At 41.4% G+C, this 13,441-nt stretch overlaps 1 protein-coding gene across 1 annotated transcript; it reads right to left on the bottom strand.

Moving 5' to 3' along the window:
* Nucleotides 1–1,209: 1,209 nt before the first annotated feature.
* LOC122029713 (pectinesterase-like) lies at nucleotides 1,210–3,419 on the bottom strand. The gene is made up of 2 exons (XM_042588820.1): nucleotides 2,262–3,419; nucleotides 1,210–2,057 (listed from the first exon to the last, which is right to left on the bottom strand). The coding sequence occupies exons 1-2, from the start codon at nucleotides 3,313–3,315 to the stop codon at nucleotides 1,378–1,380; spliced, it is 1,734 nt and encodes a 577-aa protein (XP_042444754.1). The 5' UTR covers nucleotides 3,316–3,419; the 3' UTR covers nucleotides 1,210–1,377.
* Nucleotides 3,420–13,441: the final 10,022 nt, after the last annotated feature.

Here is a 13,441-nt window from a genome sequence, read left to right as displayed (position 1 = left end):
TCAAACAAGTTAAAGTGGTGCATGATTGACATATGACAATCAGAGAGGGAGTAAAGAGGAGAAATGGTAGCATGGCCACTAGAGAGGGTCGGAGGAGGAGAAAGAACAACCGCAATGTCATGACAAAGAAGGAAGAAGTCAATGGTGAGTAGAGGTGCAAACGAGCTGATTTAAGCCGAGTTATCAAAACTAACTAGTAATATCTACCAAATTAGGTTAAGGAGGAAAAAAAAGACCATGCATGTTGCTTAATAAATCAATATAACTTTCACATTGACCAAACGATGTATTCAAAGTTATCGAATTCTCAAAAAAAAAAAAAAAAAAAAAAAAAAAAAACATACTTAATTTTCAAATTTCCCAAACGATGTACTTTTTTATTTTAACCTTCTCACCAACTTAATATGTTGTTGCATTCAAAACATCATGACTGTGGTTACGTATTTCAAAAAATAACACCATGATGATTCTTTATTGTAAAAATTAATTAGGTGTTGATTTTTAAAAATTAATACCTCTGCATTCAAAACATCATCACTGTAGTTACGTATTTCAAGATGATGTTAAATGATCAGAATTTGATAGTCAGAATATATACATATATCTATATATATAGACATTTTAATAATATCATATGTATATATTAATTACTAAATTAACACTATGATGGTTCTTTATTTTAAAAATTAACGAGGTGTTGATTTTTAAAAATTAATATCATTTTAATATTAATTTTTAAAAATCAGCACTGCTGGTTTTTAAAATATAGCACCATAGTGAATATATCACCATAGCGGTTGCAGGAGAAATAAAATATAAAACAAGTGTCTTCTTTCACAAATCTAAAAGTTAGATGTACTTTTGGAAACTTTACCCTTTGCTTAGAGAGGCTCTCAATATATGATTTGTAAAAGATCCAAACGGCCACCGGCAATAATGCAGTGACTGTATTTTTTTAGTTTTTTAGGTATTTAAAAATTGAGTCTTAATTTTAATAAATTAATAGATAAATTTTTATTAATTAACAGTTGATTTAAAAATAATAAATTTATCAGGTGGCCGTAGAAAATATTCATGGAGCCGATCGATGATTCCTAAGATTAGTCAGGGTTTATTCGGAGGCTACAGAAAATATTCATGGAGCTGATCGATGATTTTTAAGATTAGTTGACGTAAGTAGGATATTGGATATCAACTAAGAAGAAGAAGAAATAAAAGACCCAAATGCATTGGCTTCAAGGTCCAATATACATTTCAAATTAAGGCAAGGCCTATCGACGGCCATTATTTGCTCACAGACAAGGCATATAATTAAGTTAATCAAGGCACTAAAGTAAACACGTGCATGCAAAGCAAACAGTTCGGCGATTGTTTTAATTAAAGTCCGGAAGTGAAGCCGACGCCAGTACTGGGCAACCAGTAGTTGCCGACGATGAACTCAGCCACCGTAAACTTGGACGCCTCCGCGGCGGAGAGCGACGGGTGGACGCCGGCCCACTTCACGCGCCCCGATACGGACGCTCCTGGTCCGGTGTTGGCGTACTCGCCGTAGTAAAGCGTCGACAAAGCGAAGCTCCCGGACCACTCCTCCCACCCGGCGGACTCGATCGAGTCGTCCATGTAAGTTTGCATCACCACCGTCCTCGCGTACTTCTTCCACGGCCGGCCGAGGTACGTCCGGGTCCCGCCCAGGTCGGCCGCGCCTTGGATTCGGCACTTCTGGATCGATATCCCGGTGTTCTGGTTCGGATCGGTCCGGCCCTGGGCCGTGATCGAATTCCTCTGACCGCCGCCCGGCTTCCGGGGCTGGATGTAGCAGTTCTGGAAGACCACGGCGGAGTTTCCGAAGATGAAGTCGACGGTGCCGTAGATGTCGGTGTCGGAGTAGAATTGGCGGTTGGAGTGGGTGTAGAGCGTGTCCTGGTAGCCCTGGATCGAACACTGATACACCACCGACTTGTCGGCGCCCACTCGGAGCGCCACCGCCTGATGCTTGCTCGGCCCTGACTTGTTGATGATCGTTATGCCTTTCGCTATGAATCCCGACCCCATTGCCGCTGCAGATATCATCAAATCAATTCAATTCAGTTCAATTCTGCCTAATCAAGATTGCGACATATAGAATAACTAACTATATGCTTTCCAAAAGTGTGATCTTTCTCAGTCACTCCGACAGTGAAAAGAACAGAGACATTCGACATTCGACATTCTCTGAGTCGTCGGGAGTTGAAAGGGAAAGTAACGTGGTTGCCGATGCTCACCGACGGTGGCGGAGCCGTACGTGGTGTACCCGTCATTGGCGTTTCTGCTGCCTACAATGACGGATTTGCCCTTGCCGTCGCCCATCAACATTACATTCCTCTGTTTGGTGGGGATGTTGATGTACTCGTTGTACGTCCCTGTCTTCACGTATATCACTTTTGTTCCACCTCCGCCTCCACCTCCGCCTCCGCCGCCGCCGCCTTTACTCTTTTTACTTTTGCCTTTGGAAGCCATTGAGGCCACGAATTTGAGAGCCTCGTTGATGGTGGCGTGCGTCCCGCTGCCATCTTTAGCAACCACCGCGGCGGCCTCGACCTCCGCCGGATTAGAAGCCTCCAAGAGCTTCCTTACTCCAGCCATCACCCACGCCGGAAAATCTTCGGGGGATTTCCTGGAAGCATTTGGATGTACCGGAGATACAAAGCCATCGGAGAGCAGCTTCCGGCCGCCGGAGATCGAAGCGGGTTTCGACTCCTTGACCTTCTCCTGGAGCGCGAGGGAGTTGCTGATGTAGCGGGAGAGGGCGTCGACCTGGGCACTCAGGGCGTCGCCGCCCTTTGCCTTGACGGTAGAGAGGCCGTCGGCGCAGGTCACTTGGTTGGTGAGGGCGGCGCTGAGCCAGGTCTTGGAGTCGTGGAAGCTAGCGCCGGGATCCAGCACGTCGTCCAGCTGCTCCAGCGTGGCGGCCAGCAGCTCGATGCAGTCGGCTACGCTCGGCTGACCTTTCGACGTTGACTTCGACGCCGACGTCGACGTCAGGTTGTAGGCCACTCCGAGCGCCGTCCTGGCCCGGCCCTTCGCGTACTCCACCGATACTTGGAACGCCTTCTTCGGGCTCGCCTTCGCAGAGACTGCTGCCGCCTCCGCCAGCGACTCCTCGCACGCCTCCGGGTACCGAGTGGACTTGCAGACGTCAAAAATTAAATTCTCTCCGCCGGCGTCGGCAGCAGCTCTAGAGACCACAGCGCCGGAGAAGACAACTGCCATGACAATCACTCCACCCCATGCAACGAGCTCATTTCTTTGAGCCCTTGACAACACTCTCCCATGCATGGCTACAATATGCAACAATTCAGAGAGAGAAGGAAGGAAGGAAGGGAGGAAGAAGATCGAAATGGTGGTGCTGGTGATGGAATTATATTTATGGTGATAAATTTACTTCAATCAATGATTTGCCAATTATCTAGTCGAAGTGGTCCAAATTAAATTAATTATATATAAAATGAGAAAATAAATTAAAAAAGAATACGCACACTTTATATTCAACTAAAAAAGGTAAAGTCCAAAGTGGCCTCTACTGGCAGTGGAAGGAATGATGCTTTCCAGCCAATCTTCATTAACGGAGACGATATAATTATTGCCTGGAAATTTTAAATGTTACTCATTAATTATAAAGATGGTAATAAATTCGACAAGTGTGATATTTGTAAAAGAAGTATTAACTTTTAGATTTTGTAAAGATTTATTTATTTCCTATTTTATCCTTTCTATTAATCATTATGATATTCCTATTAGAGTCGAAATGGGTTAGAGGAGGGTGAATAGTTCGTCGCACTTATTGATATGATTTTTGGTGATGTGCAGCAGAATAAATAACAAGAAACACACTCACAACGCTAACATTAAGATTTACTTAGTATCCACCACAAGAAAAGGTGACCAATCCAAGGATCCACACACGACTCGCTCTCCACTAATGAAATACTCCTTCTCGGTCGCAGTTGTAGAACCGTTGGCGGCGGACTAGGAGGGGGGTTGGATATCCTGCAAAAAATAAAATCAACCCTTCTCGAACTCTTAAACTAACACTTATAAAATAAAGTAAGCAGAAACTAAATCATAAAAACGAGGCACACGATATTTATTTGGTTACAACCAGGGAGGTTGTTAATCCAAGAAAAATACAGTACTAAATACTCCTTCAGGCGGAGAAGCCTCGTACAACAATGAAGTGCAGAAACAGAAGCTTAACTCTAAACTAAAGCACACAAGTGTTGGAAATGAATTGCTCTGAGTTCGTTAAAAGCTTCTGGATCAAGGCTATATTTATAGGCTTGGTTGGGGCGCCCCGAAGGGTTCCGGGCGCCCTGGGGGATAAAACTTTATCCCCCAACATCCAGATAGCGAAAGATTTATTCTCGTCAAACTTCAAGGTCCGGGCGCCCCGGTACGTTCCGGGTGCCCCGATACGTTCCGAGCGCCCCGAAGGGGTCCGAGCACCCCGAACAGCTCGCTCCTTTGAATTTGCTCTTGGCTCCACTTGCTTCTCTTGAGAGTTTTGCCCTTTGAACTTGTTGGAGCCTCAAAGCCTTCCATTAGAGCAAACTATTGCTCTATCTCCATCATAAAAAAGATTTTGATTCTTGATTTCCAAGAATCAAAACTTGTCGATGTGTATGGTGGAGGCACCCTTGTATCGAATCCGAGTCCATCTCAAAATTCCATTTGAAGTTGAGCTTTTGTTGAAGTCTTTGACTTTATGGATTTTGCTCCAACTTCTTCACCCTCTAGCTTCTTTGCCCCTTCCGACGATGATTCCGGAGAAAAACAACCTTTCTCTGATACCACTTATTAGGGTTGAAATGTGCTAAAGGGGAGGGTGTGAATAGCTCGTCGTGCTTGTTGATATGCTTCTTGGTGATGTGCAGTGGAATAAACAACAAGAAACACACTCAACGCTAATATTAAGGATTTACTTGGTATTCACCTCAAGAAGAGGTGACTAATCTAAGGATCCACACACGACTCGCTCTCTACTAATGAAATACTCCTTCTCGATCGCAGTCGGAGGCGGAGACTTAGCTTTTGTAAACATTTATTTTTGAAATAAAAGAATCACATTTGGTCAAAATCTACATTTATTTGTTAAATGTAATTGTTCAATTAATTTATATAGTAGCTAACATAGAGTGTGGTGTCACACTCAGAATATCATGTTGTCGGTTCTTTATAAATTATAAACAGTTGCTCACGACTAAGATGGAAAGGAACAAACCATCGGAATAGTCATAGTGTAATTAAGAATTAGTTTGTCTTGATTAATAAATTACATTGGTACACTCTAAGTGTATTGAGTAGGACCATTTAGGTAAGTTCTTTTTATACTGACTTAATAAAAGAACTAAACCTTAGTTTTTATGGAAGTGTGTGCTCTTAATCCTAATATAATAACAAGCACATATATTTAATATTTATTTCTTTGACTTATCAAAGGATGAGGTTTAGCTCAATAAATCAATATGCCCGATAAGTTGGGAAATAATATTACTTATAGTGTGTGTTGTTGATTATAGAAGGAATCTATGTCCTAGTTATCTAGGTTGAGAATGCCCCCAAGAGGAGCTCATAAGGATTGCCATGTTAAACCCTGCAGGTGGACTTAGTTTGACATGACAATAAAGTTGAGTGGTACTACTCTTGGAGCAAGATATTAATTAAGTGAGTTGTTAGTAACTTACTTAATTAGTGGACATTCGTAATCTTAAACACATGAGACTAACACACTCATGATAAGAAGGAGCTCATAATGTAATTTGGGATTGGTACGGTAGTGCGATAATAACTCTCTAGTGGAATGAGAGTTATTATGCAAGTTGTTATAGAATTCGGAGATAAGCCTAGGATTGGCACTGCGTTCACAATATACAATAGAGGAAAGTTGATAATGCTCTATTAAGGAGAACACTTCAAAGCAGGAGTCGTGATAAAATGTGCGATCAATGGAACGAGGGGGAATCAATTTGAAAGTGTTTCGGTTAAAGGCTTGCTGCAAGGCAACATTTGGAAAGTGTTGATCAGTGGGAGGCTGAGGACGAGATTGCAGCTAAGAGGAACCCTCACCTGACTCTCCAACCTTTCATTTCTTCCTGAAGGATGAGGAGGGAAAAGAAATGCGCAAGAGTAGAGGCAACACGATGGAACAAAATGCAATGAAATGCACTACAAACAAAGTAAGATTAGCCACATTCAACTCATAAAATCAAAGATTAGGGAGAAAGAGAAGGAAGCAGTGAAGGAGTTACCTAGGGTTTTGATTCGGCATCGCGAGGTCTGCGACGAGGAGACGAGGGAGTTAGGGACCACGAGCCTTGTTCGCCGAGAGAAGGAGAGCGGAAGTGGGAGAGGGAAAAATGGCACTCGGTGCTGGAGAAGACCGTCAGAGTTGACGGCCGATGAGGGTGAGTGTGTTGCCGGAGGAATCGCCAAGTTTGGGCACGGGCCGAGTTGAGAGAGGGAAAGGTGGGAGTGTAAGGAGACCTAGGTCAACAGTGTCTTTAAGTCAAATTTTAAACTCCCTGATTGATCGTTCGATCTAATGAAATCAAATGGATCGATCGACCAATCGATTCACGGAGTTTCTGTGCGATTCGGAGAGCAAGTGAATCGATCGAGCGATCGATTCATATGCGCGGAATCGATCCAGTGATCGATTCAACGATGTTCTATGGGAGAGACAACAGCATCCCAATCGATTGGGATTTCTGCTACAGATCTGAATATTTTCAGAGTGATTTTGAAAAATGCACGAAAAATTTTACACTAAGTCAAAAATCATGAGATGATAGGTAGACACAACAAGTGTCGATTATGATCAGGGAAAAACAAATATTGATGAAATTGATTCTTGTAGCCGAAGATTGACACGTAATTGGAACTCATCTAAAAACGTCAATAATATTTATAGGTTTGTATCTAACAACACACGAGTAACGCTTATCCAAACACATCCTTCAACAGGATTTTTAAAAAAAATGAGTTTGATATGTATTTCAAGTTAGAAATTTTCAATCATAATCTGTTGCTAAATGCACATGAATTGTACACTTGGTTTCCCTATGATTGGGCAAATGAATGTTGCATATGAAAACCACTTTTCTTGATTAAAATAATGCATCATAACAAGCATTATGACCAAGAGAAATGCCCCTAACCTCTCACCCCCATCGAAATCATATCAAGAGGACAATCCTATGTTTTTGTGAGAGGCAAAATTAAGGTTCAGAGAACTTAATGAGCTTTACATATGAAGTGATCATGGAGGTTGTGATTTAATCAATACAACACATTCCCAATTCCCTTCTAAGAAAACGAAATTCAACTTCGGGAAGAGGTTTAGTGAAGATATCAGCTAAGTTTGATTTTGACTCAATATAATTTAAAACGATGTCACCTCGAGTTACATGATCAAGGATAAAATGATGTTTAACCTCTATGTGTTTCGTTCTTGAATGATGGATGGGATTTTTGGTCAAGTTGATAGTACTCACATTATCACAAAGAACTTGAACATTGTTATAAGTAAGTTTATAGTCCTCTAGAGTATGAGTTATCCACAATAATTGTGATACACACTCTCCCATGGCAATATATTCTACTTCGGTTGTGGAGAGCTACACAATGTTATTTTCTACTTGACCAACTTACTAGAGAGGATCCTAGAAATTGACAACTACCACTAGTACTTTTTGTTAGCTAGAGCCCTAGAGCCAATCATTTGATGATTGTATTTTTGGACTTGTTGTATCATATTCTATATAAATAAAGGCATTTGGTTTTTGGTTATTATACTTACTTGTATTGGTGCCAAATAAACTAAGTATAATAACGTCCTTGAGTAGAAGGTTCTTACCTATATCAATCGATTGGTTGAATCGATAGTGAGATGATATAGGGAACACTACTCTTAATCATTCCTAGTCGAGTATTAACATTCAGGGACAATGTTAATGCAATAAGACTAGCATGTAGGTCAACTCGATGACTTGATCTCACAAGTCATGGATATAGAGATATCAAGTTGACACATGGGTATACATTAGAGAATGTATACTGAATGACCCGCCATGAGAAAGTATCATGGATCGTTATATGAGTGTCATATACTTTCTCATGTGGCTATTAGTATGACTACTAGTCCTTAGACCTGAAGTCACCATGGATCCCTACATAAGGAGTTATGTACTTTGGTTTCGTCAAACATCACCCGTAACTAGGTGGACTATAAAGGCGATTACTGGGTATGTAACGAATTATGCAGAGGGATGTGAGTGATGTAGATGAGATCTATCCCTCCTATATGACGGGAGTGACATCGATATTCTTGATAGAGTGAGACCACGAAGTGCATGGCCATGCCCAAATGAGTCAATATGAGATATTGAGCTCATTTAATTGAGTGAGTCTACTTGAAGTTCAAGATTTAGATTGGTCAGAGGATGACATGGTCTATGCCTCACATTGATCAATCTAGATGTCTAGGATAGAAGGACACTTGTCATATTTTGTGAGGAGTTACAATTAGTAGTCATACGGTGATGTTGGATCTCAACATTCTTGTAACTTGGGTAGTAATGATGTGTTGCTAGATACCGCTCATTACTTATGCTCCTAAATAGGTTTATGGGCATTGCCAACGTTACAAGAACCTATAGGGTCACACACTAAGGACAATTAGATGGAGATTAGGTTCATATGATGAACCAAGAGGATTAGATTCATTTGATGAATCAAATTGGATTAAGAGTAATCCTAATTGAGCTAACTTGAGTTGGACTCAAGTTGATTCATGTGTTCAATGAGTCTAATTTAGATTATGACTCATTAAATCAATTTAATTAAATGAATTAGATTCATTATATTAAATTGGCTTGAATTAAATGGTTGGATTAGATCAACCATGAGAGAGATTAAGTCAAGTTTGACTTGACTTGAGAGGAAGAGAAAGAGTCAAGTTTGACTTGACTTTTTGCCACATCATTAGTGAGTTGGCAAGATGTGAACCAATGATGATGCTCCACATCATCATGATTAATTAAGTGAGATGCCACCTCATGGAGGTTACAATTCTTCACTTTAATGGCTACACATTAATTGCACTTAATGCAAAATGGGAGTTACATTCTTTTGAATGTGGCCGACCACTATGGTGTGGTGTGGAATGAATTTTTCATTCATGTGTGCATTCACTCTCTCTTCTTCCTCTCAAGCTCTCCCTCTCCCTCTTCTCCTCTCTTGCCATGACCTATCAAGGTGCTAGCACACCTTCATTTAGGTCTTCTCCACCTAATTAGTTCGTGTGGATACTTCTAGAGGAGTATCTATTTTGATACTCTTGAGATCCGACACCGTTGGGACGAGCGGAAACGCGAAGGGCTTCACTTCAAAGGTATAACCCTTTTTCATGTAGATCTCGGTAGAAACTCGTATTCGTAGTTTTTCGAAATTTTTTTTTGCATAGATCCGTTGGCTTTGGGGCTTTCGGGGTTTCCGCGACGTGAAAACGCGGTTTTCGCGGCCCGAAAAACCCAACAGTGGTATCAGAGCCACATGCAAAGACGAATACGAGTTTATTTTATGTTTTATGAAAACTTTTCAGTTCTGTAATATTCTGTAAAATTATGTTTTTTATAGTTTTTATGGGTATTTTTCTCGTAGAAGCGAAGCACAAGTGTTTCGATACTTGTAGGCTTCGACTACCTAGAAGAATTTTCCAAAACGGCCAAGTATCGCCCCAAAACTTTTTGGAATAGCGGGCTAAGGTGCTGTTAGATCGCAATGGAACCCTCGCGATGGTTAGATCGCGGGTAGGGGTGCTGCCCCTGGCCCCGCAAGGGGATTCGTTCCGCGATTGCGCCCGAAAACCGCTAAACGGAACCGTCGAGAAATTGTACTCGTAAAAATTGTAAAAATTATAGAAAAATTACAGAAAATTATAGAAATATATATAATTTTGAATTATATATTATTTTTGTGATAGTCATGGCCCAAATACTCAATTCGATTGGATAATTCGTGTTGTAATTCATAATACGGCCAGTGTGCCGTGATGTGCTATGCGTGTTGTATTTTATTTTATTTTTGGCGACCTATGCGTCATGCCTTTCTCTTTTATTCTTGTTGTAAATTAGATTTAGACTCGAATGTAACTCGAGTTTCAAAATGTAATGTAAATTTTGAGGCGGTGGAAGGTCCACTCGAGACGGAGTTACGAGTAGGGCGCGAGCAACACGAGTTGGTCAAAGGAAGGAGCTTGAGAAGCTGTTGACCTTAGGTTGACCATCCGATCTTCTCATTGGCTTGAGAAGATCGTAGTAGGGCCATGACATAATCACAAAATTATTTAATTAATTACTTTTGTGTGTATGTGATGCATGCTAGTTAATTAAGTAATTAATTAGTGTCTAACGATTAGATTAGATCTAAGTCGTGCACATGATGCACCCTTTGATTAGATTAGATCTATCGAGTATATGATACACATCATCGTTTAGATTAGATCTAAATTGCGTCAACTCGTAATGCCTACCATGCCGTGATACCTACCACTACCTCGATCGCATGTTGTTGTTGAATCTGCTAAAGCAGAGCAACACATACTATCTTGGTAGGGTATGGAGGGATAATTTTGGTCTCGCCTATCAACGCATGGGTGAGTACAACTCAATTAGATTGAGTAACTAGTGAACTCAATTGGATCGAATTTAACTATAGGCATTATCCATTGGTTGGTAGATAGGTCAAAATCACGTTTATATTAACTCTTGGGCGTATTAGCCAAAGCTAACTAGAGTTTTAATATAAATGCGGATTTTGATCCTATAAACAAGAGTTGCATAGAGATGTAATTGGTAATCGTTACCTACCGATAATACTAAGTCTTGGGCGTATTAGCCAAAGCTAACTCAAGGGTTAGTATGATGTGGATTTTGTCCCACATGAATTATAGAATTCAATGGGAGCATCATTTAGTTAAAGGCCTAATTAAATGATTAAGAATATGATACTTATTTCTGCATTTATTTCTGTTGTAGATTACCATGACGTCGAATACGAACACCTTCTCCCTGCGATCTGTCCTCGAGAAGGACAAGCTCATTAGAGCAAACTTCCTGGACTGGTACAGGAACCTGAGAATAGTTCTCACCCAAGAACGTAAATTGTACGTTCTGGAGCAGCCCATTCTGGAGGCTCCTCCTGCCACTGCCCCGCGAGCTGACCGAGATGCTTTCAAGAAGCATCAAGATGACGCATTAGATGTGTCTTGTCTAATGCTCGCGGCCATGAACTCTGAGCTTCAGAAGCAACACGAGTTAATGGGCGCTTACGATATGGTTGAACATCTTCATCAACTGTATCAAGGACAAGCGAGGCATGAGAGATTTGAGATCTCAAGGGCACTGTTTCAGTGCAAGATGTCAGACAGGGCTCCTGTAGGCCCATATGTACTCAAAATGATTGGGTACATAGAGAACCTACAAAGGTTGGGGTTCCCACTTGGCCAAGAGCTGGCCATTGACCTGATCTTGCAATCCTTGCCAGATAGCTATAGTCAATTCGTTCTAAACTACAATATGAACGAGATTGACAAACCACTGCCCAAGCTGCTTAGTATGTTGTGAACTGCTGAGCTGAATCTTAAGAAGGCTAAGCCCAACACTATTCTGATGGTTCAGAAACATAAGGGCAAGGGCAAGCCCAAAGGCAAGGGAAAGTCCCAAGCCAAGGGCAAAGGCAAGGCACTGAAGCCTAAAGGAGGGGTCGCCAAGGATGCTACCTGCTTCCACTGTGGTCAGACCGGGCACTGGAAGAGGAACTGCAAGGTATACTTGGAGGATCTTAAGAAGAAGCGAAGTGAGACTTCCACTTCAGGTATATTTATTATAGAAGTCAATCTATCTATTTCTACATCATGGGTATTAGATACTGGATGTGCTTCTCACATTTGTACTGATGTGCAGGCGCTGAGAAATAGCAGGGCATTGACAAAGGGCGAGGTGGACCTATGAGTAGGCAATGGAGCACGGGTTGCTGCTGTTGCTGTAGGGACTTACTTTCTATCTCTGCCCTCTGGGCTTGTACTAGAGTTAGTCGATTGTTGTTATGTGCTTGCATTAACTAAGAATATTATATCAGTTTCTTGTTTGGACAAGAAATGTTTCTCGTTTACAATAAAGAACAAATGTTGTTCGGTCTATTTAAACGATATGTTCTATTGTAGTGCACCTCTGATAAACGGACTCTATATTCTAGACCTTGAGAGCCCTATCTATAACATAAATACCAAGAGGCTCAAGTCAAATGACATGAACCAAACCTACCTCTAGCACTGTCATTTAGGTCATATAAATGACAAGCGCTTATCCCAGCTCCATAAGGATGGTTTGCTGGACTCATTTGATTTTGAATCATATGAGATATGTGAGTCATGCCTACGAGGCAAGATGACCAAGACTCCCTTTAGTGGGCACAGCGAAAGAGCGACTTATTTGTTAGGACTCATACATAGTGATGTATGTGGCCCTTTCAATGTCGCTGCTAGAGGCGGTTATAGATACTTCATCACATTTACTGATGACTTCAGTAGATATGGTTATGTGTATTTAATGACACATAAGTCTGAATCCTTTGAAAAGTTCAAAGAATTCAAGAAAGAAGTACAGAACCAACTTGGCAAGAGTATTAAGATACTTCGATCAGATCGAGGTGGAGAATACCTTAGCCATGAGTTTCGTGACTACCTAGCTGAGTGTGGAATCCTATCCCAACTCACTCCTCCTGGAACACCACAATGGAATGGTGTATCCGAAAGGAGGAATCGTACCCTATTAGATATGGTACAATCTATGATAAGTCACACAGATCTTCCGACATTCCCTTGGGGCTATGCTCTAGACACGGCAGCTTTTATACTCAACCGAGTTTCATCCAAGGCCGTGATAAAGACACCATATAGGATATGGACTGGGAGAGATGCCCAGGTGTCTTTTATGAGGATTTGGGGTTGTGAGGCTTACGTTCGACGTCAAGTCTCAGACAAGTTAGGACCCAAATCCGACAAGTGCTACTTTATTGGATATCCCAAGGAAACTAAGGGATATTACTTCTACATTCCCAGTCAGCACAAGGTAGTTGTGGCAAAGACTGGGGTCTTTCTAGAAAGGGATTTTGTTTCTAGAAAGACTAGTGGGAGCATGTTCGATCTTGAAGAAGTTCAAGATGCGAACAATAGCACTGAAGCCTCGATTGAAGTTGAACTGGAACCACAAAATGTTGTGGATGATGTTGTTCCACAAAGAGTTGAGGAACAACAACCAGTTCAAGTAGACATACCTCTTCGCAGGTCTGATAGCGTACGTCGTCAGCCTGAGAGATACTCATTTCTCTTGTCTGACCATGATGA

This window comes from Zingiber officinale, chromosome 10B, assembly GCF_018446385.1.
Source record: "Zingiber officinale cultivar Zhangliang chromosome 10B, Zo_v1.1, whole genome shotgun sequence".
In the NCBI taxonomy this organism is placed as follows: domain Eukaryota; kingdom Viridiplantae; phylum Streptophyta; class Magnoliopsida; order Zingiberales; family Zingiberaceae; genus Zingiber; species Zingiber officinale.
This window is presented reverse-complemented; position numbering and strand designations above follow the sequence as displayed.

Bases quoted from the DNA above. Each gene is read 5' to 3' on its own strand.
- LOC122029713 (XM_042588820.1), bottom strand. From the start codon at position 3,315: ATGCATGGGAGAGTGTTGTCAAGGGCTCAAAGAAATGAGCTCGTTGCA. The intron at 2,058-2,261 runs GTGAGCATCGGC...TGATATCTGCAG, and splicing joins GTACGGCTCCGCCACCGTCG to CGGCAATGGGGTCGGGATTC.